The following is a 27,674-nucleotide window of genomic DNA, read 5'->3' on the forward strand; positions in this document are numbered from 1 at the left end:
TTCACATAAAATTTAAAGTGGTAGGGAGATTATGATCTTTAATTCTTGAACTCCCCTCCTAACCATAAATTCTCCTTCACATACAGAGTTAAAAAGGGATGTAAGAGGAGTTTAAATTCTTGGCCCTTCAGCCAAATAAAATAGTAATAAATGGACTGGAGGGGGAGAAGAGAAATTGAAGAGATTTCTCCTCTGAGAATTGGTGCTGGTCTATGAATTCCCACTTCTAACTCCAAGAAGTGATATGTGTGTGGAAGGCTGAGGTGACATGTTGCCATTTAATCCCTAGCCTAGTAAGGGAGGCCTCGAGGGAGCTACTTGGGAAATCTGACATATGGTCCTTGCATCTGAGAGAGGGCTGGTACCCAACTTAGGCATGGGAGAACTTCAGCCGACTCTGGAGTTCAGCTGACTCCCTTTGGGATATCCAAGAAGGGCTGATAGCTTTAATATTAGAACTAGGACAAGGCAGCTACATTGGGAACGGCCTGCGCTCTCAAAGGTTATTGGTGCAAGCCATACGGATCATGTGGTGTACAGGGGATTTGGGCAGTGTGTGAGAAGGGGCAAAACTGGCCTGCCGTTGTCTTAAATTTCTCCTCCAAGCCAGCGGGCCTTCAGGAGAGGATTAGGAGACCTTAGCAGGAAGAGGCAGAAGTTTAAGTGACCACAGTATGCCCTGCAGCAGGTGCGGGAATTTTAAGTGGCTAGCTGGAGTAGAGATGTCTCTATTCACTTTGAGGAAACTATAGGAGAGAGGCCTCCCCAGAAGTGAATGGCCCACAGGAGGAAAAGTCACATTCAAACACTCGCAAGTTCAGAGAGCAGGAAACCACCTTGGATGGTACAATTCACAGTAAAACTCTTCTCGATTTTCTTCTTCCCTCCTCATTTTGCCCTTCCCTTCAGCAGGATTCCAGCCTGAAACAGGTCGGGGGTAACATAACCACATAATGCATTGTCAAGAGATGTGGGCTTCATCCATAAAGTTGTGTTGTGACTACAAATACGTTTGCTCAATTCAGTGGTTAACGATGTACCCACGCTCCATGGACCCAGGCAAGCCACCCCGGAACCATTCCGTGGGCTTCACTATGGGCCTATGGCGGTACCTTGCTCACTTATTTATGAACATCACGAGTAGCTGCGATTTCATTCTGATATGTTCACAGAGTCAAGTACGTTTAGGGTATAAAGTCATCATGGAAATTTACAGGAATGTAGAGATCTAAATATAAAGGCCATAACATCACATGATAAGGCAGCGTCCAGCCCAGCAGCTACTCAGGCTGGGCCCCGGTGCCAGCAAATCAGAAGGTCATTTGGGCAGCTGGGAAACGTTCCCTTCATAGTCCGCCATGCCTGCAACCTGGGGAGGACTTCTGCCTTGGACACTAGGGAGCTTCCTCCTTTACAGCGGCAGGGGAAGCCCCCAAGGCGGCCAGGCTCTGCAGAAACAACACCTGCGCCGCGCGTGGGCTCCTCGCTTTTCCGGTTCAGCAGCCAGGACCTAATTAAGTATTCCACAGAGGTGACGTGGCCGGGAGACCACGCCTCCTCAGAAACCCCGCCCCGCCCCGCAGCCGGCAGCGCGTGATGTCACGGCGTCCCGGGCGCGCCCCGCCCCCGGCCGCTTGTCGCCAGGGGCCGCTCGCGGGTCCGGTCTCCTAGGCAACCAGGCGCTCCGCCCCTCCGCCCCTTTAACCTTTAGGGTCTGCTGGGCCGAGTCCTGCGCTCGCTCCCTTCTCCCCTCCGTTTCCACTCTTCGCCGGGGCTGTCCCGGCCGGAAGCGAAGATGGCGGCGGCGGCGGGTGCGGCGTCAGCCGAGCTGGTGATCGGCTGGTGCATCTTCGGCCTCCTGCTCCTGGTAGGGGAGACGCTTGGAGTTCCCCAGGGCCTGGACGGGGGAGGGGCAGCCCCGCCGTTGGTCTCCGGGGCCGGGACCCTCCTTGCCCCGCCCCGCCCGCTCCTGCGGGGTCTGCGGGGGCCCCCGGGCTGGGCCGCGGTGAGGGGCGCGCCGGCCCCTCGTTGCCCGCGCGGGGTGGTCCCCCCGGCTGGTGGCTGCGTCCTGACCCGGACTCCGCGCTGGCGCACCTGGGTATGGGGTCCCGGGGAGAGGAGGGGCCCTGGGAGCCGGGAGCGCCCGCCTGCTCGAGTCCCGTGGGCGCCGCGTCGTCGCCCCGGGAGGAGGGTGTCTCTGCCCCTCTGAGTGGTCCACCTTGTCCCTTCTCTTAGGATGGGGGGTCTTCGGCCTTCTCTCCCCATTGTGAGACCCTGCCTTGGTGACGTGCGGTGTTCGTTCTGACGCTGGGTTTCGCGTTCCTTCCTGGTTTCTGATGGGCGAAAACCTGTGCAGGGCGGAGCTGGGCCCCTGGTCACTGCCAGTGTCAGGGTCTGTGTACCCACCTGTCTGACTGCAGGTGCCTCCTTCCCAGCCCCCTGGTTCCTGCTTCTCCAGTGAGCAAAACGTGGGCCTTAATGGGCCAAATGGCCTAGGCTGTACTTCCCTAACCTATATCAAAAGCCTTTTATTTGGGAATTCAGTTTATTTCTCTTCGTACCCTTCCCCAGTCTCACTCTTCCCTCGTGGTCTCCAGCCCATCCTGTTGTTGCTTCAACAGGACAACTATCTGCCCCAAAGTATTTTGCCACTTTGCATTAGGAAAACAACAAAATCGAACCAAAAAACTGTTTACTTCACTTGTTGAAATCAAGACTTGTCTTATTTTACTTCACTTTCTTGATTCCACTACCGTGTCTGCAACCTCTGTGTTTTTCCAGTGTGTCTGTTTTTCCAGTAGGTGTTGCAGCGGAAACTACTGTCCCCTCCAAAGTGCGAAAACTTGAAAAGGCTTCTCTTGTTGCTTTTACCCCTCGCCCGGAAAGTAATAATGCCTTTACCCCGGAGCACACTTTATTCTGCTTGGAGAAAAGTGGAAACCGTGAAGGTTGGCTGTGGTTTCCAAAGCCTGTACTTGGAGAGTTCGCTGGCTTTTCCATACCCTCGTATTCACTTGACTTTGTAGGGGAGCAAAATTTGGCGCCCCAGAATGGCTCTCTGGCTTGATGGTTAGTTCAGGCTGATTATATGTAAGAAACAGAAGACTCGGGAAATCTGTCTTTTTTATCTCTGTCTTAGCTGCTGGGAGAATTTTAGGTAAGGGGCTTGTTCCCAAAATAGAGTCGTCACCTGAGATATCTGCAGAGGATGTGGGCTAGGCGTGATGGTGGTGGTTCTCCGCTGGGCCTAGAGATCCGAGTCCCTCTGTCCTCTTGTGTCTGCCTGGCCCAGCAAATGTGTATTTGCCAACCTTTTGCTTTCTGTCTGCCTGTGAATTGCCTTCCTCCCTGTTGAAGTCCCAAACCACCCCCCGCCAGGATCCTCTGTCTATAGCTGAAAGTGGTATTTAAGGTGAGGGCTTTGGCCATTTTGGCGAGTTTTCTTGGGTCTCTCCCCTGTATACATGTTCTCAAGCGTTTGTTTGATTTTCTCCTGTTGATCTATCTCATGTCAATTTAGTTGTTAGACCAGTCAGAAGAACTGAAGAATGAAAGGTACATTTCCTCCTCCCTGACAGAGGAAAACAAAGGAGCAGGTAACCTGTATCAAAGTTCAGGGGGGAGTCTCTTGGCAGTTATCAGTCAAAAACATGTAAGGTACAGCAGTTGTGCTGTAAATTGTAGGAGGATGCAAACAAAGCAAAATGTGGCCTTTAGGAGGGCCTGAAGATAGGTGGGAAAACAAAAATTCTTGTAACAGGTTATTTTAAGTACTGAAAACCAAAGTATGGTTTTATGAATTAAATAGGACTTCAGAGAATAGAGAACAATATTGGGAGAAAGTGGAATTGAGGCAAACTTTGGGTAGATAATGAAGGGAAGCCATTTAAGTTGGTGATATTACAGTGGGAACAAGATAAAATGAGAAGGGAATTAAAGGTCTGAAATTAGATGTTGGAGTAGAAAGAAATTAGTAATGAGGGCCATTGTTTAATTTTCTGCAAGTCTCTTTAGTTCCTGGATTATTAGAAGAGAGCTGAATTCTCATGTCTGCTTCTGCATTCAGCCTTTTCAGAGATTATTTTGGTTGAAGTATATGAAGTTTTAGTGATATGCAGTTGGAAGCAGAGTATCTTTTAGGTCATTGTGGACCTTGTTCTATAATACGACACCAAAACTCAGTAAGTAGAAGCTTCTTAATATGAAATATGGTTTCTGAAACCCTATCAATGAACTTTTGTTCAGTTGTATTAAAGTCCACGTTGTACTTTGAATGGCTCTTTCCCCGTGTGTGGTTTTATAATGTGATGCATTTGATCATTTAGAAAATACTGGTTCACTGAGTTATGCAGATCTTCCAAATATGGATACCTTTCATTATATAAATCAAAACATCACATTCATCAGTATCACTACTGATCTTGTCAGAAGAAATGTCTCAGAAATGAATTGTCAAGCGCACAGTCGTGGATACAGGTTTTCCAAAAGTCTGGTTTTCATTTGAAAGCTTGAATTTTATCACCTGTAACAAATACTGTCAGTTGTTTTTCTTGAACTGATCGGCTTCCTTTGTTCATTTAGACAAAATCTGCCAAATATCCAAGTCTGAATAACCATAGTTAGTCACCTGTGCTTTCAAGTGAAAATGATGTTTCTTGGAAATAGTGCCTAGTTTGGCTTTTGACTCTTAAATACTGAGGTGCTTTTCCTGGGGGCAGCCAGCCATCGCAGGTTGAGTACATACTTCCAGTATGCATTTCCCCACAGAGTATTAAAAGAGTCAAGTGTTGAAGTTTAATAAAGGTAACATTTACTGCTTTGTCAATTATAGTTTTAAGTTAAATAGTCTTTAAAAAAATTTTTTTTTCCCCCTTATGTGAGTGTGGTGTGATGGTAAAGAGTAAGATTACTACCGGCACGTTTGGTGCCACTGTCTGGATTCCTGCTTCAATCGCCAGCAGTTTTCCCCACCGAGGCTTTTGCACCATCATGTATCAACATAGTGACAGAGGCGGATGACGTCTTAGTATTATTATGGGGTTAGTTTCAATTTGCAAATCCCCAGAAAGGGTTGTGGGACTGCCAGGGGTCTGGGGACTTAACACTTTGAGAACTGCTGCCAGTCATCTTCTAAAGAATCAGAACACTGAGACTGACTACTTTTGTAACCTTGGGCAAACAGGATGGACTTCATTTTCTTCTGCTGCATAAGGCAAGGTGAGACTTGGCCCCTTCAAAGCCTATAGTCTAACTGTCCGTGTTTACTCTGTCAATCTGAGCTCCTCTACCTAAGCCTCCCCCTGCAGGATGCTCAGTAATTTGGTTTACACCATCTCTCCAGTTGCACTTCCCGTTACTGTACAAGATTGAGTCTCCGTTTCTGTAAAGCAAGTTTACTCTTGTTACTCAAAGTGAGGGCATCATCTGGGAACTTGTGAGAAATACAAAATGTAAGACCCCAGCCCCACCGAATCAGAATCTGCAGTTCGACAGGATCCCAGGCAGTAGGTGTGTGCGTTCATTTAACAAAAGTTTATCTGTTCTCATGTCTGCCTCTGCCCAGGTGCTTCTCCACCTTGACTGCTCATTAAAGCCACCTGGGGAGTGTTAAAAGCCCTAATGCCCAGACAGGTGAAATCACAATCTCTTGGGAGGCGTTGGGGACTGCTCTAAACATTTCCTTTTAGTTGTTAGCAAAATTATGCATTGGTTTCTTTTATGAAATCCTCTAAGATGTTATTTCATATGACATTTAATAATAATTGCTGCTGTTTGTGGCGCTGTGCTAAACCCTTTATTCAGTTTTTATAACCTGCTATGAAAGAAGTATTCTTATTTCTATCTTACAGTTGAGGACATCTGGTTTATTTTATAACGTAGTAACTATTGATAGATTTGTTACCGAGTCCAAGCTCGCTCTGCTCGCAGCATGACAGGCCAATGAACCCGAGACGAGGTGTCGGGGCAAGGAATACGACTTTACTCGCAGACCGAGAAGATGGTGGACTAGTGTCTCTGAAAAACCATCTTATGGGGTCTGGATGCCAGTTTCTTTTGCAGAATCAGAGAGGGAGAGGCCTTGAGGAAGTAAAGTAAAAGGGCCATCAGTCTTGCAAAACACTTCCTGGAATGACCAGCCTGGGAGAGGGGATGTGTTAGTTTCTTTTTCCTTGCAGCCATTCACAGGCAGGCGGGTTCCCTGAGGCAGGCCATTAGGTATGGTTATAATAACAAAAGCAACGAAAAGCAAAGGTTAAAGTCAAAGAAACAGATCCAACTTGGAGTCCGATTTAGCTCTTCCCTGTTACAGATTTAACCTGTAAACAACTGTTTGGGGTTCTGTTTTAAGACTGTAAAGGGACCTTGAGACCAAAAAGTTTGGGAACCTCTGGCTTAACTATTTTGCCTGCATTGCCCTTTCCCTGCCTGTTATTGGCAAACTCCTTCCTTTGCAGTAATACCTGTCACTCTGAACTTTGTAAAAGTGCAGATCTCCTTGAAGTCGAACAAAAAATTTATTGAGCACGTTGTGTCAGGATAGAAAGAAAAGGTTCATCTTCCAGTGGCTTCCAAAATAATTGGGGAATATTTTAAATATCTGTCAATTAATTTAGAAACAAACCCATTAAATATTAATATAAGTAACATTTTATGAAGGAATATTTTCCAGAACAAAAAGAAATTAGTAAGTTGTTAAGCCGGAATTTGAATGAAGGTCTTCTTTCTCTCTCCCCCTCCTTCCCTTCCTTCCTTTCTTTCTTTTTCTTTCTTTCTCTCTCTCTCTCTTCCCCCTTTCTTCCTCCCTCCCTCCCTCTCTCTCCTTTCTTTCTTTCTCCCTTCGAAGCTTTCTTTCTCTCTCCCTCCCTTCCTTCCTTCCATTTCTTTTTCTTTCTTTCTCTCTCTCTCCCCCTCCCTCTCTCCCTTCCTCCCTCCCTCCCTCCCTCTCTGTCTTTCTTTCTCTCCCTTCCTTCCTTCTTCCTCCCTCCCTCCCTTCCTTCCTCGCTCCCTCCCTCCCTCCCTCCCCTCCTTTGTTTCTTTCTCTCCAACAACCAGGTTCCCAGGAGCACATTTTCCTTTTCACCTTATTTTTTCCTGCTATTCTGACACCAACTGAAATGTTAATAATGTAAAGGAATTACATGCAACAACTTGGATGGATTTCAGATTCATTATGCTAAGTGAAAGAAGCCAGACTCAAAAGACATGCTATATAAGGACATGATGACATTCTAGAAACAGCAGAAGGTATGGGGACAGATAACAGATAGTGGTTGTCGAGGGCTGGGGAGTAGAGAGACGGGTTAACTCTGGAGGGGCAAAGGGGATTTTTCTGCAGTGATGGAACTGTCCTTATATCTTGACTGTGGTTGAAGAATTTGGAAACTGAAACTAGTTAGGTGGTGCTTAGGTTAGTTAGGCGGTGCTTAGTTCAGTTCTGGCTCCTGAACTAGAAGGGAAGTAACGTTACATGAAAAACTGGGTTTGCCTGTTGATGGGTGTTGAACCAAAAGACACAACCAAGCCGAAGAGCAGGAGTAGGGAGAACACTGGGGATCCTTCCCAAAGCAGTGTCTCCTCAACAGCAAGATTGGGGGAGTTTTAAGCTAAGGGTGTATGCATATTATTAAGGGGCTTGAGCAGAGGAATAGAATTGGGCAGAGGTCCACAGAGTCCAAGCTTTAATTGATTCAAGTCACTAGGGTCAGAAAAGGTCAACATCATCACCCCTTAGGTTCCAGTTGATCTAGTGGTTGAGCACCCCAGGCGGGGTGAAATTCTGCAAAACAGCTCAAGAAAGTGCTTCAGGCTAATCTTTACCACCTGTTGAAACAGAATTGGGAGTTTACAACTGATTTATTATCTTTACTGTTGTTACTTCTCTCACCTGATAAGTCTTTTGTTCCTTTAAGATCTTTAGTTACCGAGACCCATTCAAGCAAGTGCGCTGTAGCCAGGCTTAGATGGCTTGGGCCAAAAGGGGCTTCTCTTAAGTCAAGAAGGCCATGCCTGGTTCTCCTTCTCTAGGGAATCCCTGCCCTGTCTGCTTACAGTGAAAGTTAAATCTGTTGAAAAGCATGAAATGCCAAAACTAAGCTTGTGTCCCAGGGCTTTGATAGAGCTTGGATAAAACCCTGGTTCGCCTCAGATTGGAATCCTCAGGCATTTGAAGTGCTGCCTGGAGGAGCCTCACTCTCTGATTGAAGTGGTTTGCGGGTGGGTGTACAGGTAGGAATTTAAGTTTTTACCCAGGGGATTCTAACCCAGCCAAGGTTGAGAATCACTGATTCAGGATCTGTCTGCTTCCCCTAGGATTAGGGCGGAGGTTCTCGAAGTGTAGTCCTTGGACCAGCATCAGCCTCACCTGGGAACTTGTGACAAATGCAGGTTTTCTGGACCTTCTCCAGACCTGTTGGATCTGGAACTCTGTGCTTTAGCAGCCCTCCAGGGGATTCTGATGCTGGAATCTGAAGTTAGAGGATTGCGAGAGTACAGTCCTATACCCTCTGTTAGTTTCTAGGAAGATGGAGATGAGACGTCAACCTCAGTACCTCTGAGTGTACTTTTTCCCTGAAAAGTTCCTTGCAGTGCACGTGCATCCATTTTCAGTGTTCACTTTTCTTCGTTTAATGCCCTTTGAAATATGAATTATAATATAATGTGTCAGTTGCATGGTGATTATTGGCAGTTAATCTTTAGTTGAATGGTACTCTTGAACTGTCATAATGGGACAGAAGTTAATTTTAATTCAAGTGGTATTCTGTGATGCTTCAGCAGTAAGAATACGATAGAATAACTACTTGTTATGTCTTCTTTAGGTTGGGGAGATCTATAGGGAAAAGTATTCAGAGCTAGTTAGAACTGTAATGTGTGAAACCATGAATGGTTATACTGTGTTCAGTGAGGAAATATGTAACGGAGCACTGTTATTGATAACTTTTGCTTGTTTTTTTTTGGTGTCTTGGCACCCAAGTGAAGTTGTACTGCTTTCATGAACTCGGCTTTGAAAGTTATAAATCTTGAATAAATTTATAAGGGGTAGTGGATGTTGCTTGCACATCTGGAAGAATCGCTACTTGACATAATGTTTCCCATTGGGAACTTACAAACACAGACTAAAATCAGTTTTAGAGAATACATAGGGCAGTAACAAAACATTTCTTTCTGTTCTATTTCAGGCTATTTTGGCATTCTGCTGGGTTTATGTTCGTAAATATCAAAGTCAGCGGGAAAGTGAAGTTGTCTCCACCATAACAGCGATCTTTTCTCTGGCGATTGCTCTCATCACATCAGCACTTCTACCAGTGGATATATTTTTGGTTTCCTACATGAAAAACCAAAATGGTACATTTAAGGTAATTATCATCATACTATGGGAATTTTTCCCTTTCATATTCTTGGCAATTAAGTATTTACTGAAATGTTTAGCAGTGCAGTGTATGTTGTGTTTTATTGTCGTCTCTGGGAATAAGCGAGAATGGAAATGCACATAGAGGCCGAGCATGTGACAACTACGTGGAACAGACTGCTCGCTGACTTACACCCATCCAAGTGTGAAGAATACCTTTGTTAATTGGAAAATGTGCTAAGTAATCATAATAGGGTTATTTTTGTGCCTCTTGCAGCTCCCTTGAAGCCTGTTTGACTTGATCTGCATCCATGCAGTACGTAGATAATTCAGAAGGGATTTTGTTAGTGGCAGATAAGGGTCTTCATCTCTATGTCACATTGAGTACTCTGAGTCACTGTGATGTGGGCTGCGGGTTATCAGACCTGAGTTCTAATCGTGATTCGCACTAACTTGTGTCTTTGGCCAAACTGAACTTTTCTGGACTTCAAGTTCCTCATTTTTAAAATGCATGGTGTTGGACTGGAAAATTTCTGAGTTCCTTTTCAATTATGCAGGTTACTTTTACATTTCTTATTAGTGTAGCCTTCTGTGAGGCAGGAACTGTATCTTGTTTGTTTCTGTATGCCCAGTGTCTGACAAGCAGTAGGTACTTAAATATTTGAATGAAATATTATTTCAGTTATCTCAATAATGCATGGTTCCAAAATAAGTTCCTGAATTGGGCCAACTGGGCTGAAATGATTTGGTAATTTTTGGTAGTTAGGTTTGGATAGATTCTGATTGCTGTGAAAACTACGGTTATTTTCTGTAGGTCAGTCATTCATTTAGCGAGTATCAGTTGACCACTTCGTGTGTGCCAAACACTGTACAGAGATAGTAACTAACATTTGTTGAGTATTTACTATGTGTCAGACCCTTTCCTAAATGGTTTACATGTCTTCACGCCATTAATGTCCCAACAGCCCTAGGAGGTAGATAGTGTTATCCGTTGTTATGGGCAGGAAGCCAGGGTTCAGAGAGGTGACGTGACCCATCTCAGGTCTTGGGGTTTGTAAGTGCTGTTGCTGGGATTTGAAGTTCTGCAGTCTGGCTCCAAGGCTCTTTGCTCACTGGGATCTGGATCTGTACCTCTATCTATATCTATCCATCTGATACAGTGGAAGTAGTGTTATCCCTTGTATAATTGTTGTTTGAGTAGGAGATTTTTTTAGTTTTAAATTTAGAATATTTGATTTGTTTAGATTTTGTGGGATTATGTTTTCATCTTGAAATTTCTAAAGTAAGTATTTTCATGAAATTATGAACTTGCCCTTAGAGTATGTAGTTGTTCTGGGACCATGCTTAATTTAGTAGTCACTTTCTGGGTACTCGTTTTTTGTTTTACTTTTGTTTTTTTTATCCCGTGAGATTGCATTTATACTTGTTTAAACAAGACTTAGGAATTCACCCACCTAAAGAAGCAAAAGTATTACCCATAAAAACTTGGGGCATTTATTTTATTAATAATATGCCCCAAAAGAGAAGAAAATATATAACTGTAGTTAATGTGCTTATTTTATGGTTGTTAAATCTGAATGTGCACCAATAATTAGAAGGGAAAAATTCCATGTTAGTGTTTTTTCCCCCAATTAAAAAAAAAATGTTTTCTTTCATTATTGAGGGATTATTTATTCAGCAATTGTATGTTTTTTTTTTCCTGCTGTTCATTTACTTAGTTGTCTCTGTTTAGTTCTGTTTGTTTTTAGATAACTCAGCTTAATGTACCAGTTGTTTTCCCAATACTTTGATGCCTTTCTTGATATTTTAAACATTCTTTGTTTCCCTTTCTGTCTTTTTCTGGGAGGGCTGGATGGGGGACTAGTGAAATTCATAAGAGTTGTCATTTGAAGCTGGCATGTGCTAACACTCAAAGGAGAACTGAAAAGACTTTCAAAGGACACTTCCCCAGTAAACCGTAGCCAGTATTTTCTCCAAAATGTTATTAATGAATTCCCTTGGGGTGCTTAGTGAAAGACAAGAGTAGGTATTTAAGAATTAGTTTTCAGACTTCATGCGGCAGCTGTAAATTTAGCTGTCTTCAGGTAGAAGTGCCCACAGTGTCTTTAATCTCTTCTGTCCTTATTAGTCAGGATGAATGTGCAAGTTGACGTTATTTTCCATGATGAATTATGTTGTACCCTAAGTATAACAGTGTGCATTTCTTATTCCTAAATGAATATAAGTATCGTCTAACTTTCTCCATTTCCACCTCAAATATTGAAGCCTCTAAACCGATTAGAGACCTGCTTATAAGGTATAATTGTTTGGAAACTCGAGATGTCGAGGACTGCTAACATTTGGCGTAGGAACTGAGGGTGCCAGGCAGGCAGTCTACATACTTTCCCTGTTTTGTCTTATTTGCCTTCCTAGCTGTTTCTGCCTTCTTTTGGCCAAGGGTATATTGTAATAACGTCTGAACTGTTTTCCATTCACCTTTTTTTTTTTTTTTTTGCGGTACGCCAGCCTCTCACTGCTGTGGCCTCTCCTGTTGCGGAGCACAGGCTCTGGACGCGCAGGCCCAGCGGCCATGGCTCACGGGCCCAGCCGCTCCACGGCATGTGGGATCTTCCCGGACCGGGGCATGAACCCGTGTCCCCTACATCGGCAGGCGGATTCTCAACCACTGCTCCACCAGGGAAGCCCCCATTCACCTTTTTTGAAACACATGGCACTATGAATAATTTCAGCCAGATAATTTCTTTGTTTCTAGTTTTTGTGAAATAATTAACTTTATAGATTAAAAAGGAAAAAAAAACCTTAAAGTATAGCCAGAAGTGTTCTATTATAGTGTCTAGTTGACCAATAACTTTAGCTAGTGATATACACAAAGTATACCAATCAAAAAAATCAGAAATGGCCACTAATGTGAACAAATATTCTTTATTTTATACAGTGTGTAAAATTAAAATAAAATCAGTAGTTAAGATACGGCATCACAACATTTGTTTTGGTAGCTAAAATGTTCACCTCCTCCTTCCCTCCATCAATGGTTAGTCTCTGTATGGCCCATAATTAGGAGATGTCTGGGTTGAACTCTACTGCTGCCTCATTCCTACTCTCAGATGCTGGTAATTTTATCTTAGAACTCTGTACTCTTTGCTACACCTTAGGTATATTCATGCACTTAATATTGACTAAGTATGAAATGTGTACCTGACAGAGGCGTGGATGCTAGAGATTAACGATTACAACCAACGAGGCCGCTGCTCTCAGGGAGCTCACATTCTGTGAGAGCAGACCAACAGTCAACAAACAAAACAAGCTAGCTTCCTAGCGCTCACTCCTGTGAGGATGCAGAACAGAGCGATGTGAGGCTCAGCTGGGTTGTGGGTGTTGAGGCAGGACAACGGGCTGAGGAGGGCCAGGCTGCCGGGTCCTGGAGGTGGGAACTGAGTGAAGGCCTGGAGGTGGGAACTGAGTGAAGGCTGCCTCAGGGAGAAGCAGCAGCAGGTACAGAGGCCCTCAGGCAGACGTGCTTTTGGCCGGTTGGCTGAGGTGTGGCATTGGGGGCCGAGCTTTGCTACGAGCTGAGATGAAGAAGAAGGTGGGGACAGATTGTGACTTAGGCCATGTTAATGGGTTTAGATTTTCTTCCAAGGGCAATGGGAAGTTAGTGAAGGTAAAAAATAAAGGTGATGTGGGTTAGAGGGGTACTAGTGGAGAAAAGCGATTAAAAGCGGTATGGATTTTGGAGCTGGAACTGTTTGGATTGGCTGATGGATTAGATATGGGGTTGGAAGGAAAATGAAAACTAGAGATTGACGAAGCACTAAAGCCTAGTACACCTTAGAGAAATAGGGCAGCCTGGGGGAGTAATTAGACCTGTGTGTGCACACGGGCACGTGAGGGATGTAGAAAAAAGAGCCGTATTTTATTTTGGACAAGTTACCTTCAAGGTGCCTATCGTACGTATTCAAGTGCGGCGTCGAGCAGGGAGTTGAAGCTCCAGGGAAACCTTAGGGTTGGAGAGAAGTATCTGGAAGTCATCAGCATGTGCGCGGTATTCAGAGCTATGCACTGTCCAGCAGCTGGGGAGACTGAGTGGTCAGACAAGGCTTGGCATGGGCCGTGGATTCGAGAGCCGCGCCAGTTACCTGGAGCTGGCCCAAGGGGAGGGGCTGCAGCCTGGGAGGTGGGAAGGAAAACGAAAGAGGGGCTTCTCAGGAGAAGAATGTGTTTCAGGAAGAGTGATGCTGAGAGGTGGAGGGAGAGAGGGAGGGGAGTGACTGCACTCCCCATGGAGCCGCGGGGCAGTTGGTGGGAGTGGCTGAGTGCAGGCGGAAGGTGAGGGAGCAGTGACAGGGGATGCTGACAGCTTTTCAGGAAGCTCTGTCCTCCAGGGGAGTAGGAGGTGGGGTGGGGTGTGTTTATCTATGGTGGTGGTATGTCCTTTCATGGAAACTACTAGAGCGTGTGTACTTCAGGGTTCAGTAGAGTGGGAGAGGTGTCTGGGAGGAGAGAAAGGGTATCGCTGCAGGTGCAGTGTCCCTGTGAAGGCAGAGGGGTGGGGACCCAAAGGGAAAGGGTTGGCTGTAAATAGCGCGGGTGCTCGGCGGAAGGAAGGGCTAGCATTCGAGTACAGATGGCGGTCGGTTCTAGACTGGGGAGTGAATTGAGTAGCTCTCTTTTGTCCTCAGATTTTTTGAGAGACCTTTAAGTCAGTGTTTGTCAACCATCGGCTTCTGTGCTGGGTGACCCTTGTGAGGGCTATCCTGTGCATTGCAGGTGTTTAGCAGGTCCTGGCCTCTGCCACTCGATGCCGGTAGCCTACAGAGCCTGCCGCCACCCTCCAGCATCTCCAGGACATTGCCAGGTGTCCATGGGGGATGGAGTCACCCCTGCATGAGAACCATTGGTCTAAGGTGAGGTTATCTGGTAAAATTAAGGAGAGTCAAGTGTGGTTTGGGGCTGGACGGAGCATTTCAGAAAGTCATCTTGAAGAATGGGAGAGGGAGTTTTACATACACGAACCGCTTACCTCTTTGTTCTGTGGACTCTATATCCTTTTCCTTTCTTCCAAAATGTTCTTCTTTCGTATTCTTTACTTAGTATTAGTTCTTGTTTGTCTCACATTCCTGTGGGGCTGCTGGAGTTCCTTTCGGTCTCTACTTTGGGAGGCAGTAGCTTGTGAAATGTATCAAGGGCACAGCATTTCTCAAAATGTAGAAGAAGGAAGTTTCAGAAACTGAGCTCTTTTGACAGTACATCAGATACCTTGGAGGCAAGACTGTATATAAAAGCCAAATACACAAATAGTACTTCAGTGATGTTGTATATTTTACACATATTTTTGCTTTAAAATAGTAACAGTAATGCTCTCTAACTGCCACAAGATTTGGTTAAACTGAAGAACGTTGGAGGGTAAAAGATACTAAATTGCAGTGAACCTTTGGCTTTAATTACCTTCAGACTTTCTACATTTAATCTTTCTGAGGTTGGGGTCTTCTTCAGTTTTGAAGTTTAACTGTTATGTGATTCTCAGTGGGTACGTTAATACCTCGTGGGGTTGTCTTGGAAATTGGTAGGGAGCTTGTGTGAGGATAGATGTAATTATCCTCTGTTTCAAAAACTCTTCAAGTTTGAAAAATCTTTTAAAATGTTTTGATGTATAAACAACAACTAAAGAAACAGAGCTTTTGGGAGTAGAAGCTTTGGTTGTGTGTATATTCATTTGGATACTTGCGTCGTTGATGAAGAAATTTCCAGTCATTGGCTAGAATTCTCCCCAGTGCTTTTCCAGTCCTGTGTGGTAAGCACTGCTTAACGTTCTTTCCATTTTTCTGTAGTATATGTACAGTGTTTCTTTCATTACGTTTTTTAGACAAAGATTGTGTATGTCGTTAAAACTGTTGGTTGCAACTTGTTCTGTTTACCCGCACTCAGAACACCTGTATGTTTTTCAGATGACTTTTAGAATCAGCATGACAAAACACTGTACCCACTATTGGGATTTTGATAGACAATATATAGTGTTTATAGATTAATTTGGGGGGGTTTGGTATTTACAGTCTTTTCATGTGGGAAAGTGTGACTTTTCATAATTTGGATCTTTTTTATATTCTGTAATTATTTGTTTCTTTAAATAGTTAACATAATTTTAAAATTTAGGCCATTAAGTTTTTCTTTTTTTTAAAAAATTATTTGGGGCTTCCCTGGTGGTGCAGTGGTTGAGAGTCCGCCTGCCGATGCAGGGGACACGGGTTCGTGCCCCGGTCCGGGAAGATCCCACATGCTGCGGAGCGGCTGGGCCCGTGAGCCATGGCCGCTGAGCCTGCGCGTCCGGAGCCTGTGCTCTGCAACGGGAGAGGCCACAACAGTGAGAGGCCCACGTACCGGAAAAAAAAACAATTTTTATTTGTTTTTTATTTATTTATTTTTGGCTGTGTTGGGTCTTTGTTGCTGCACGGGCTTTCTCTAGTTGTGGCGAGCGGGGGCCACTCTTCGTTGCGGTGTGTGGGCTTCTCATTGCGGTGGCTTCTCGTTGCGGAGCACAGGCTCTAGGCGCGTGGGCTTCAGTAGTTGTGGCGCGTGGGCTCAGTAGTTGTGGCTCACGGGCTCTAGAGTGCAGGCTCAGTAATTATGGTGCTCCACGGCATGTGGGATCTTCCTGGACCAGAGATCAAACCCTTGTCCCCTGCATTGGCAGGCGGACTCTTAACCACTGCACCACCAGGGAAGTCCTCTTAAGTTTTTCATAGTCTTAATTGCTATTGGAAAAATACTATTTTCATTGTGTGCTGTGTGTCAAGGTTTGCATTTGTAGTGCTAAATTTGGGGTTTCCACATTTTCGTTCTTTTAGGCATTTGTCAATTAGAAGTTCATAGATATTCATTGCTAGAGGTGTTTGTAGGTGAAAAAGGAAAAAAAAGAGAAACGAATTATTTTAGGAGAGTTAAATGTTTCTACTCTTCCTTAAGAGACCTTGTAAGTGGGATGTTGATACTGACTTGAGCTCTTAAAGTATTGATAGAACAAAATTGACCTGGATACTAATTTGAGCCTTGGTACTTAATCGCAGTGACCAGTCACATTGACGCTCCAGGCTTAATTTTTTATATGCATACAATTAGGATAGTCAAAAAGGCTTGCTATTATACCCCAGTTCTATTTCATTAATGTATAGTTTTTTTATTTGAAAAGATTAATTAGAATTAATTTTCTAAGTTAAAGTACTAAATTTGAATGACTAATTTAAAGAAAATGTGGGTTGAATGCTATGAAGTTTATATTGACTGTTCTTTTAGGTATTTTAAAATATCTTGTTTCTAAAATACAAATCATACCTGTCACTCTGCACAAAACTGCATCACTGTTTTCCATTGTCTTTAGGACAGAGGCCAGAATACTTGGCGTGATTCACAGTCCCTCAAACCTAATGCCTTTCCCTCCCTCACTCCACCTGCTTTCTCTTCCCTTTCCAAAAGCTCTAGTGAATCTATATTTTGCTTCCTGCAGGTTTTTCAAAGTCTCCATGTATGTTCCTTTATTCTCTTCCCTCCTTCCCACTGTGTTATTCCGGCCCCGGTTTAGTGGCCCTGGCCCGTAGCTGCCTCTCCTTCATGTGCTTCCCCAGAACCATGTCGTCACGTTAGCTCAGCATTCACCTGCTGAAATTGCCTGTTTACTTGTCTGTCTGTCACTTCTTGAGGGCACAGACCATACCTGTCAGAGTCGATGGTACATTTATAAGTGATATTCATTCATATTAAAATTTAAGTATAATTGTTAAGCAAATGGCTGTTTCATTAATATTTCTATTGTTTCCTTTTGATCCTAGGACTGGGCCAATGCTAATGTCAGCAGACGGATCGAGGACACCGTATTGTATGGTTACTACAGTAAGTATATTTCTATTTCATTGCCTGTCTGGGCTGCTCGCCAAAATATAGAATAAAGCTACATATAGACTTTTTTTTTTAAATTGGAGTATAGTTGCTTTACAATGTTGTGTTAGTTTCTGCTGTACAGCAAAGTGAATCAGCTATATGTATACATATGTCCCCTCTTTTTTGGATTTCCTTTCCATTTAGGTCACCACAGAGTACTGAGTAGAGTTCCCTGTGCTATACAGTAGGTTCTCATTAGTTATCTGTTTTATACATTTTATTGTATATGTGTCAATCCCATTCTCCCAATTCATCCCAAACCCCCTTTCCTGCCTTGGAGTCCATACGTTTGTTCTCTACTTCTGTGTCTCTATTTCTGCTTTGCAAATAGGTTCATCTGTACCATTTTTCTAGATTCCACATATATGCGTTAATATATGATATTTGTTTTTCTCTTTCTGACTTACTTCACTCTGTGTGACAGTCTCTAGGTCCATCCACGTCTCTACAAATGACCCAGTTTCGTTCCTTTTTATGGCTGAGTAATATTCCATTGTATATATGTACCACATCTTCTTTATCCATTCATCTGTCGATGGGCGTTTAGGTTGCTTCCATGGCTATTGTAAATAGTGCTGCAGTGAACATTGGGGTGCATGTATCTTTCGGAATTATGGCTTTCTCAGGGTATATGCCCAGTAGTGGGATTGCTGGGTCATAATATAGTTCTATTTTTAGTTTTTTAAGGAACCTCCATACTGTTCTCCATAGTGGCTGTACCAGTTTATGTTCCCACAGTGTAGGAGGGTTCCCTTTTCTCCACAACCTCTCCAGCATTTATTGTTTGTAGAGTTTTTGATGATGGCCATTCTGACTGGTGTGCAGTGGTATGTTGTTGTAGTTTTGATTTGCATTTCTCTAATAATTAGTGAAGTTGAGCATCTTTTCATGTGCCTCTTGGCCGTTTGTATGTCTTCTTTGGAGAAATGTCTATTTAGGTCTTCTGCCCATTTTTGGATTGGGTTGTTTTGTTTTTTGTTATTGAGCTGCATGAGCTGTCTGTATATTTGGGAGGTTAATCCCTTGTCAGTTGCTTCGTTTGCAAATATTTTCTCCCATTCTGAGGGTTGCCTTTTTGTCTTGTTTATGGTTTCCTTTTAATTCTGAAACCACATTTGAGATGACTGTTTCAACACCATGAATAAGTAGTATAGAACTCATCTGGTCGTCCTGAAACTTCTGTTACATACTTTGTTTTACTTAGGTTCACTTTCTGCCCTTCTTTGTGGAGGTTCAGTCAAGTTCCCTTAAATCTCTGCGCTCTTCCTCTGATACCATTGTTTGATAACTTTTGTTACCACTTTCCCATTTGCACTCTTGATTTTGAAAATCTCAGTTTTCTAGAAATTTCTTCTATGTATTGGCAGTAGTAGAGTGTACTGTCTGGGAGTTTGCAGCATCAGCCAGTTTAACCTGGGGGTCATGATGGATTGGTGTGTTTTGTACCGTACAGAACCGATTAATCTGGGGGTGGTGGTGGATTGGCCCCTCCTTCCCTCCTTTCCTCTCTCTTCCTTCCCTAGTGTTGGATTAGAGACGCTATTTATAATAACCACCTAAATGTTTTCGAAATTGTCTCTTTGAATAAATATGACTCGTGCTTTTATAAAAATGTGTAAGTGCTGAGTTAGGAAAGGGCTGTCTTTTTTTTTTTTTTTTCCAGCAATGAATCAAGAGGTTGAATAAAATTTCAGTAGGACACTGAAAAAAAAAATCTATAGAAGTTTCTGTTGATGGGGTAAGTTTTTCAGGGGTTTCATTGGATTTTTTTTTTAATTAATTAATTTATTTATTTTTGCTGTGTTGGGTCCTCGTTTCTGCACGAGGGCCTTCTGCAGTTGGGGCAAGCGGGGGCCACTCTAAATCGCGGTGCACGGGCCTCTCACTATCGCGACTTCTCTTGTTGCAGAGCACGGGCTGCAGATGCGCAGGCTCAGTAGTTGTGGATAACAGGCTTAGTTGCTCCGCGGCATGTGGGATCTTCCAAGACCAGGGCTTGAACCCGTGTCCCCTGCATTGGCAGGCAGATTCTCAACCACTGCGCCACTGGATTTTAACTTAGCTGCTTTGGCTCTAACTTTTGTCTCCTGATCTAAAATCTACAGGATCTATGAAATTCCATTTCTTTGGTATAGATTTCAGAAATTTTACGGTATTTTAATATAGAATTTATTATTTCTAATGAATAAATTAAATGTATATCGTAAAATCTAGATTTGACCTGTTAAGAGAAAACTTTTGAAATGGTGGTATATTAAGCAGAATACAAACTTATTGGCAGGATATAAATCACTTCTTCAAAAACAGTTTTGTGGGATTGGGCCTGTCTCCTGTGTAACACTACAGTGTATTTATGCTGTGGAACATGTGACAAGATAAGCCAGCTTTTATCTTAGTGCAGTCCAGGTTTATGAACCGTATCTTATCAGTGAACCTAGAGGCTAGTGGATTGATCCATTGTAACCAAGGTTACAGAGACTTCTGCGCTGGAATGTTAATTCAGCGTCTTTCCAGTTGGTTTCATAGAATTAAGCCTACAGGAAATGATCTGTGATTATTTTTCTTAATCCTCCCAAGGATAGTGTGTTTCTAGTATCATTTTAAATGCATGAGAGAAAATTAATCATTATAAACAAGATGACTTAGGGATTTAGGGTTTGATCCTCTGTATAACTTGGGTTGTAGTGAGAAATAATAACTGCCTTGGGATAGGATAGTTGAGTCACTGATCTAGGGAAGAAATCTGCATGAGAAGCCAAATTATGAATAGAAGATTTCTTGATGACTATGGAATTGAAGCAAGAAGATTTAATTCAATAATATTAATGGTTGTTGTCATAAAGTTAGTTATATCCATTTTAGCTATGGCTGGTAGGCCTTTGACTTTGGCTCAGATGATGCCCTACAGCTAGGAACCATAGCTTCTGAGATGGCTATTGTCCACAAGCCCAGCCCTTTCCCAGCAATGCTGGATATTATCTAATTACATACTACATCTCTGATTCTGCATGCTGAGGACTAAGCAGACTCCAGAGAATCCGAAGCACTATTTTTATCCATTCCCTTCTGTGAGATTCTGTAGTTCATCTAGTCTCCCCTAACATATCAACACATTTTCGTTGTCTGATCTTCCCAGGCACTGTGCAGGGCTTTCATATTCAACACTTTCTTTGATCTTCATGAACGTCATTTTGTGGAGGTATCTTCTACATTTTACAGGTGAAGAAAGTTTTACCCAGAGATGTTAAAGATCACCTTGTTAGTGAGTGATGGAGCCCAGGGTGGATATTATTTCCTAAGCTGGAGCTGCTTACTGTTAAGTGAGCTGCCTTTTAATAAATTGTTCTGGGGATGTTTGTTACCTCTGGGAATGTTTGTTACCTCTGGGAATGCTTAGCCAGCCCTGAACCCCTGGGGCCGCTTCAGACATCATCCGAGACCTTTTAAATAGTATGAAATGTAGATTACATCCGCAGAGATTCTGATTTACTTTGTCATTCAGTTAACATCACCACTATTCTTATCAGAGAAGTGTTTATGTATTGGAAGGATGTAAGACTTAAGGTGCTGGATTCAAGTTTTCCAAAAATTCTGGTTTTCTCTTGACACCTCAATTTTTATCATTAGTAACAAATACTGTTACTTATTTTCTTCAAAGTGACAGACTCACTTTATTCATTTTTGAGAGAATCTGCCTAATACTCCAGTCTGGATAGCTATAGTTTTTCTGTCCATTGTTCTTTCAAGTAAAAATGATATTCTTTGGAAAAAAGTGCCTAGTGTAGCTCACAACTGAAATAGCACAGGTGCTTCTCACAAGTACACTGTATGTGTACTTCCCCAAACACAGAACACTGAAAAGATGTGCACCCAAGGGTGGACATCTCAGAATTATTTCTGCTTAGAGGGACTTTGCTGAATAAAAGTGCCCCCCGCTGGTGAGCGCTTGGAGGGTGAAGAGTATAGTAACTACTAGTGGAAAGGGAAACAGCATCTTAACGTTGTCATGAAAATAATTTCACATTGCGGATACCCTGCAAGGACCTTGCTGATCCTAAGGTCTCAAAACGACATTTTTAAGAAACTTCTGTTACGTTAATGGAACTTTGGGTGTTTTTTCTGGAAAGTTTGTGGAAGTGAGGCCTGCTGCTTCTACCCACTGGATACCCCCAGCTGTTGATCGGTTATTACCAGTCTTCATTAACTGAAGCTGCCTGCAAAGGTACAGTTTCCTGGAGCTCGTGGAAGGCTGAGAGGGTAGAGTTTGTTTCTGCCCCTTTGCACTGTACTCATGGGGACCCTGCACACAGGAGGAGACTTCCTCATCTGAGGATGTTGTGCCCACCCCAGAAACATTAAGGACTTGTTTTTTTTTTCTCGTTCTGAAAGTTTTTGTTTATTTCTTCATCTGTGTCTTCAAATTTCTTTGATATTTTCTTTGAAAAAGCGTCTCTTGTCTGACGTCTTGGCTCTCAGTTGTGTTTTAATCTCATATTTGGACCTCTTATGAAATCTTTTATCTCTTCTGTATATGTTTAGCCTTTTATCTGAGCTCTATTTTTGGTTTCGAATTTATTTTTATCTTTAAATTCTTTCCTTTTATTTATTGTTATCTACTGTAAATGTTTATTCTGTTTTCTCTGACTATACTTGAAATTTTTAATTTTAATTCTTTCACCATCTACTTTCCTTTCATTTTCTTTTAAGTGAATTTTCCTTTTATTTAATCATTTTTCCTAACCCTTGTTTTGATTTTGTAGTGAGTGCAGGGGTTGTAGAGATGGGGAGAGCCCAAACCAAGAGCAGGGATTGTTCAAGGCTGTCGTGCTGGCTTGTCTGTAGTTGTCCTGTCACTTTCTTCAGAGACCCTTTCTCCTCTTGATGCTGATTTTTCAGGCTGTCATTTTTTTGTCTACATATAAATTGAGTCATATACTATGTATTGTTTTCTCTTTGGCCTCTTCAGTGCTCAGCATTACATTTGAGACTTATCTGTATTGTTCTGGGTAACAGTACTTTGTTGATTCTCATTACTGTATAATATTCCATTGTAACAGCATACCATAGTTTATCCATCCTCGTACTGATGATCAGTTGGGTTGTTCAGCTTTTGGCTATTTCAAATACTGCTGCTGTGAGGCTCTTGTATATATGTGTGTGGTGTGTGTATGTGTCTACGTATACATACAGACAGACACATATACGTATATATATAGATATATACACTGCATTGTTTTCCACTGTATGGATACTCCTTTTCAAATAATCCCAGATAATTATTTAGTACGTTCTTACTTTTTGCTGTTAAGCAATTCTATAGTGAAAATAGGAGACTTCGCCGAAGCGTGTGCATATTTAGATGAGTTACATTGTGGAACCGAGGAAGAATAAGCTGGACCAAGAAGGTGTCAAACTCCTGTTTCTATGCAGGCATTTCAGAGCACCTGAGAGTTTTTAGGAAGTTTCTCCTCACTCTCTATTGGTTAACTGCTGAAAGATTGTACAGTCATTTTGAAGTTAGTATCTAATTTGTGAAGAGGGCCATGGGACCTGGAGGTCAGCTTAACTTCTCTCTGACTTCTCCACCTGTGAGATGATGCTGGAGTAGTGCCTCTTCGTCGTAGCAGGAGTGTGAGAAGTGTTAGTGTTGAGTAGGTGTTAATGCCGGGCAGACTTCTCTCGAACTTCATATCCCTGTGTCCAGTGGTCCATCTGTCAGTTTCTACCAAGAAGTTAACATCTCTAACTTAACATTTCTAGAACAGCTGATCCTCAATCTGTTATACTCTATTCAGTGAACAGCAACTGCAAGAATAGAGTTGCTCAGGCCAGAAACCTTGGAGTCATCCTTGACGCTATTTTTTCACAGTGTATCACGTATGGCAGTACATTCTCTTGTGTTTGACTTTCAGAATTTATCCATAATCTGGGAGTTCTCTGGTGGTCTAGTGGTTAGGATTTTGGGCTTTCACTGCTGTGGCCCCGGGTTCAATCCCCGGTTGGGGAACTGAGATCCTGCAAGCCATGCAGCACGGCAAAACAAAAACAAAATTCATCCAGAATCTGACCACTTCTCACTGCTGTCTTAGTCAGTTGGGGCTGCTGTAACAAAAGCATTGTAGACTAGGTGGTTTAAGCAGCAAACATTTATTTCTCTGAGTTCTGGAGGCTGAGAAGTCCAAGATCAAGGTGCTGACGATCTGGTGTCTGGTGAGGACCTGCTTCCTGGTTTGCAGATGGCTGTCTTCTTGTTGTGTCCTGGCATGGCAGAGAGAGAGAGAGAACAAGCTCTCGTGTCCCTTCTTACAAGCACTAATCCTGTTCATGAGGGCTCCACTCTCATGACCTGATTACCTCCCACCTTGAAACCCCGGCTCATTGGAGATTAGACTTCAGTGTATGAATTTTGGGGAGACACAGTCCATAATGGTGTGTAAATGCGAAGGGATAATGGGTGCTTCCATGTTGTTAAGGTTACATGATCTGGGGTGTGACTTCACACATGGCCAGGTAAGAAGGTTGGCAGAGCCTCTCCCCAATAAGCAATACAGGACCGACAGAAGAATAACTTCAGTGCTTTGGAAATCAACCAAATACAAGACTCTTTATACTTGCAAACTGGTAAGGACAGTGGTCGTGTGTAATGTTTTAGACTGGGTCTGTTGCCTCGTTTCTAACCAGCTCTCCTCTCTTCAGCCTGGTTATGTTCTGAACTGAATGAAGATAAAAATACAACATATCAAAATTTATGAAGTATGGCTAAAGAAGTGCTCAGGGGATGACTTGCAGCTTTAAATTTCTCTTGAGAAAAGAAGTCTCAGTTGGGACTTCCCTGATGGCGCAGTGGATAAGACTTCACGCTCCCAATGCAGGGGGCCCAGGTTCGATCCCTGGTCAGGGAACTAGATCCTACATGCCGTGGAGCAGCTAAGAGTTTGCATGCTGCAACTAAGGATCCTGCCTGCCGCAACTAAGACCTGATGCAACCAAATAAAAAACAAAAAAAAAAGTCATCTCAGTTGCCTAAACTGCTGCCTTATGAACTAGAAAAAGAAAAGCCAACTGAACTTTAAGCGAGCACAAGAAAGGAAATAAAGGTTAGAGGGAAATCAGTGAAATAGAAATCACATATTATACACCATGACAAAGTGGGATTCATCCCAAGAATGCGAGCAGAGTTGGTTTAATATCCCAAAATCAAGTCATGTAACATACCATTATTAATGGAATAAAGGACAAAACCCACAATAGATACAAAATCTCAATAGATACGAAAAAAAGCATGAATTTTACAAAATCCAGTATCCATTGCTGATAGAAACTCTCCGCTGTCTGGTTACAGAAGGGAGCTTCCTCAACCTGGTAAAGGGCATCTATGGATAATCTACTCCTGACAGGTGAAAGACTGAATGCTTTTCCTCTAAGATTAGGGACAGGGCAAGAATGTGTGCTCTCACCAGTGCCGCTCATGGGGATTCTAGCTAGTGCAATAAGTCTGTATATAAATAGATAAGTAAAGGCATCCAAACTGGAGAGGAAGAATTAAGACTCTTATTTTCTCAGCTGACATGAGACCCGATAGGTACAAAATCTCAAGGAATTATATAAAGTCAAATAGAACCAATAAACAAGTTTAACAGGGCTACAGTATGCAAGATTAATATGAAAACTAGAAATCTACAATTCAGATGAAATGAAGAAAACGATTCCATTCACAAAGCATGAGAAGGAAAAAAAAAACAAACACCTGAGAACACATTTAACAAAAGAAGTGTAAGACTTACACACTGAAAACTACAAAAAATTGTTGATAGAAATTAAAGATCTAAATAGACATTTGCTATTAATGGATTTGAAAACATAATATTGTAAGGATGGCAGTTATAGCAATTTTCCCTCAAATTGACAATGTTTTTCTTTCTTTCTTTTTTTTTTTTTTAGAAATTGACAAATGGTTCCTGAAATTTATGTGGAAATGCAGAGGATCTAGAGCAGCCAAAAACAATTTTGAAAAAGAATAACGTTAGAGAATTATACTATTAGATTTCAAAGCTTACCGTAAAACACAATGAACAAGACAGTGTGATATTGAAGAGGGATAGGTACGTAGAGCCATAGAATTCAGAGACCAGAGAAAAACCCTTACATTCATGATCAATTGATTTTAAACAGCTGTGGCAATTCAGTTTAATTCTTTTCAGTTTCAATAATTGTCGGGTAAATCGGATAACCACATGCCACAATAACAACAACAACATTGAGCCTTACCTGACATATACAAAAATTAACTCAAAAGTCAGAGACCTAAACTATAAAAGTTTAAAATTTCTAGAAGAAATTCAAGGACATACGTTCATGATGGGTTAGAGAGTTCTTAGCTATGACACAAAAGCTTTATTCATAAGAGAAACCTTGATAAATTCTACTTTATCAAAATTAAAAACTTTGTCCTTCAAAAGACATAATTTAAAAAATGAAGGTAAGCCACAGACAAGGAGAAGATATTTGCAAATCATGTATCTCATAAAGGGCTTGTATTCAGAATGTATAAAGTTATTACCAGTCACTAAGTATACAGTTAAAAAATGAGCAAAATATTTGAGCATACCTTCATCAATAACAATCTCTAGGGACTTCCCTGGTGGCACGGTGGTTAAGAATCCGCCTGCCAATGCAGGGGACATGGGTTCGAGCCCTGGTCTGGGAAGATCCCACATGCCACGGAGCAACTAAGCCCGTGTGCTGCAACTACTGAGCCTGCACTCTAGAGCCCGCCAGTCACAACTACTGAGCCCATGTGCCACAACTACTGAAGCCTGCGAGCCTAGAGCCTGTGCTCTGCAGCAGGAGAAGCCACACAATGAGAAGCACGCGCACCGCAACTAGAGAAAGCCCACGTGCAGCAACAAAGACCCAGTGCAGCCAAAAATAAATAAATAAATTTATTTAAAAAAATCAGTGATCTCTAAATTGCTTGTAAGCACATAAAAAGATGTACAACATTGTTAATCATTAGGGAAATGTAGATTAAATCCCCAGTGAGATGCTGCTACACAGCCACCAGAATGTGTCAGCTTAGGCTGCTATTACAGAATACCGCAGGCTGGGTGACTTCAACAACAGACACGTATGTCTCATGGTTGTAGAGACTGGGAAGTGTAAGATCAAGGTGCCAGCAGATTCAGTTCCTCTCTTCGCTTGCAGAGGGCTGCCCTCTTGCTGTGTCCTCACGTGGCAGAGGGACGGGGAGAGAGAGAGATCTGGCTTCTCTTCCCTTTATCCTGAGGACCCGAATCATGTCATGGGGGTCCCACTCATGACTTCATCTAAACCTAATTACCTACCAGAGGTCCCACCTCCAAACACCATCACACTGGAGGTTAGGGCTCTAACCTGTACATTTTGGGGTGAACAAACATTCAGTCCATAATGACTGTAATAAAAACCAGACACTATCCAAGTATTGACAGATCGGAGAGACTGGAGAGTTCAAACGCTGCTGTTGGGAATGTAAGATGGTGCATTACGTTGGAAAGCAGTCTTCAGCTTTGCTAAAAAGTTAAACTTACTGTATGATCGGGCTGAACATAATGTCCACATGAAGATGTATGCAAATTCCGCAGCAGCTTTTTTCGTAATAGCACAGAACTGGAAAGAATCCACGTGTTTGACAGCTGATGAATATTTAAGTGAAATGTGTTCTGTCCATACAATGGGATGCGTGTTCAGCAATCTGAGTCAGAGATCAGCAACTTGTGGCTTGGCCCACGGGCCCCTAAATCTAGATGCCAATTTGTTTACCTGTTGTCTGTGGCTACTTTCATGCTCTAACATCAGAGTTGAGTGGTTGTGACAGGGATGTATAGGCTGCAAAGCTGAAAATATGATCTGACCGTTTACAGAAAAAAATCTCCCAACCCCTGTGCTTAGTGAAAGAAGCCGGAGACGAAAGACTGCATCTTGTGTAATTACATCTGTATGAAATGTCCAGAAAAGGCAGATCTCTAGAGACAGAAAGCAGATCAGGGGTTGCCTCAAACTGGGGGTTGGAGTGGGATTATTTGCAAACTGGCACAGAGCAGCCTGTCTGAGGTAATGGAAATGTTCTCAGAATGAATCGTGGTGATAGTTACCCAACAGTATACATTTACTAAAAATCATTGAATTGTAGACCTACAATTCGTGCATCTTGTGATATGTAAATTGTATTACAAAGTTGTTGGGGAAAATATTTAATGGGCAAACATAAGTCAAGAGTAGCACAGAGCTGGATATATGACAGGCTGTCAGCACAGGATAGCTGCTAGTATTATGACTTAAAACTTGAGGGGACTTGCATTATTATGATTTCTTTTTATTTTCTAGAGTTGGAATCTTATCTTAATTTATAGGTGGACAA

General features: G+C 42.6%; 1 protein-coding gene across 3 annotated transcripts in view; it reads left to right on the forward strand.

The window, feature by feature from the left end:
• The first annotated feature begins 1,605 nt into the window (after nt 1–1,605).
• LMBRD1 (LMBR1 domain containing 1) overlaps nt 1,606–27,674 on the forward strand; it is a 122,136-nt gene continuing 96,067 nt past the window's right edge. For 2 of the 3 annotated variants that reach the window (XM_033428719.2, XM_033428718.2), the window contains exons 1-3: nt 1,606–1,867; nt 9,177–9,353; nt 17,167–17,227. In XM_033428719.2, coding sequence (XP_033284610.1) covers nt 1,796–1,867; nt 9,177–9,353; nt 17,167–17,227 — 310 coding nt within the window. In that variant the 5' untranslated portion in view covers nt 1,606–1,795. The remainder of the gene's footprint in view (nt 1,868–9,176; nt 9,354–17,166; nt 17,228–27,674) is intronic. The other variant, XM_004270130.4, reaches the window with a different exon arrangement.

The sequence above is a fragment of the Orcinus orca genome, chromosome 12, assembly GCF_937001465.1.
Source record: "Orcinus orca chromosome 12, mOrcOrc1.1, whole genome shotgun sequence".
NCBI lineage: Eukaryota > Metazoa > Chordata > Mammalia > Artiodactyla > Delphinidae > Orcinus > Orcinus orca.